Source organism: Empidonax traillii, unplaced genomic scaffold (assembly GCF_003031625.1).
Source record: "Empidonax traillii isolate 1590-97213 ecotype Southwest subspecies unplaced genomic scaffold, ASM303162v1 scaffold138:size3245559, whole genome shotgun sequence".
NCBI classification, from domain to species: Eukaryota; Metazoa; Chordata; class Aves; order Passeriformes; family Tyrannidae; genus Empidonax; species Empidonax traillii.
The window spans coordinates 2,350,847-2,352,375 of NW_020955331.1; the positions used below are offsets into that span (position 1 = coordinate 2,350,847).

The window sequence follows — 1,529 nt, forward strand, 5'->3', positions numbered from 1 at the left end:
TACACAACTTCATGGGCACCTGCACCTACACCCTCTCCAAGCTGTGTGAGAGCAACAGCTCCCTGCCCTACTTCAACGTGGAAGCAGCCAACGAGCACAGGGGGGGCAACACTCGTGTGTCCTACGTCCGATACGTGGATGTCGATGTGGCTGACCAGCGGATAAGGCTGGGGCAGGGTGGAGTGGTGACGGTAAGCTCAAGAGGGAGAGCCTGTGGGGCTGTGTGAGAGGAAAGAACTGTGCCAAATGGGTTGGTTCAATCCTGTCTTGCTTCTCGTCCTTCCAGGTGAACGGAGTGGCAGAGATCCTGCCTTGCAGCCCATCCGCAGGTGTGCAGGTCTTGTCCAGTGGGTTCTACACTATGGTCATGACAGACTTTGGCTTGAGAGTGAAGTTTGATGGGAACCATCGGGTGGAGGTGACACTTCCAAGCACCTTTGGGCAGAAGGTTTGTGGCATGTGTGGGAACTACAACGGGATGGCAGCAGATGACTTCCTGAACCCGGAAGGGATGCTGGAGCCAGACTCCACCAGCCTGGGCAACAGCTGGGAAGTGTCCAAAAACAGCAGGTGGGTGTGCCTCCCCAGCAGGTCTGGGGACGTGTCAGGCAAGGGGAGGAGGAGGCACCAGGAGAAGCCCAGAGATGACCCAGAGGCCCTTCTCCCTGTCTTCGCACAGCTGCTCAACCGGACCACTCCCCACCCCAGCCTGCAATGACACGGACAAGCAGGTCATCGCCAGCAGCCGCTTCTGCGGGCTCCTCACCGACACCAGTGGCCCCTTTCAGATCTGCCACTCTGTGCTGAGCCCCAGCAGTTACTTTGACACCTGCTCGTATGACCTGTGTGAGCTGGGGCTGCACCAGGAGACCCTGTGCAAGAGCTTGCAGTCCTACGCGGATGCCTGTCAGGCGCTTGGGGTCCAGATACCCGTGTGGAGGAACGCAACCTTCTGCCGTAAGTCCACACATGGTAGCACGGATCGTTACTCTCAGGAAAGCACAGGATATGAAGGAAAGAGTGAGGGGGGGAAATATTCTCGCTGTGAGCCGTGGGGATTTACAGGGAGTTGTCTGTATTAGAGGCACTGTTTACATTTTCTATTTCACTTGATCGGGTAGGACCGAGAGCACACATGGAGCTAAGCAGACCAGAGGGAAAAATGAGACTGTTACTTTTTCAAAGGGCAAAACAATGCAAAAAGAACTGCTGAGTTATGTTCTGTGCGTAATTGCCACGTCTTCTGTTTCTGCAGCGATCACGTGTCCGGCCAACAGTCACTATGAGCCCTGTGCTGCTGCCTGCCCTGCCACCTGTGTTGACCCAATGGCTCCAGTTACCTGCAGCCTGCCGTGCGTGGAGGGCTGTGTGTGTGACAGCGGGTACCTGCTCTACCACGACCGATGTGTGCCCAGCCAGCAGTGCGGATGCTGGCACAACGGGCAGCACTACCCCGTGGGCTCTGAGTTCTGGACGGACAACACCTGCTCCTCCAAGTGCAGGTGTCCCGCGCGGGGAAGCAAGGTCCA

At 57.0% G+C, this 1,529-nt stretch overlaps 1 protein-coding gene across 1 annotated transcript in view; it reads left to right on the forward strand.

Moving 5' to 3' along the window:
* The first annotated feature begins 8 nt into the window (after nt 1–8).
* Nucleotides 9–1,529, forward strand: part of LOC114057618 (zonadhesin-like) — a 27,159-nt gene continuing 25,638 nt past the window's right edge. The window contains exons 1-4 of the mRNA XM_027884120.1: nt 9–191; nt 287–570; nt 680–957; nt 1,256–1,519. Coding sequence (XP_027739921.1) covers nt 12–191; nt 287–570; nt 680–957; nt 1,256–1,519 — 1,006 coding nt within the window. The 5' untranslated portion in view covers nt 9–11. The remainder of the gene's footprint in view (nt 192–286; nt 571–679; nt 958–1,255; nt 1,520–1,529) is intronic.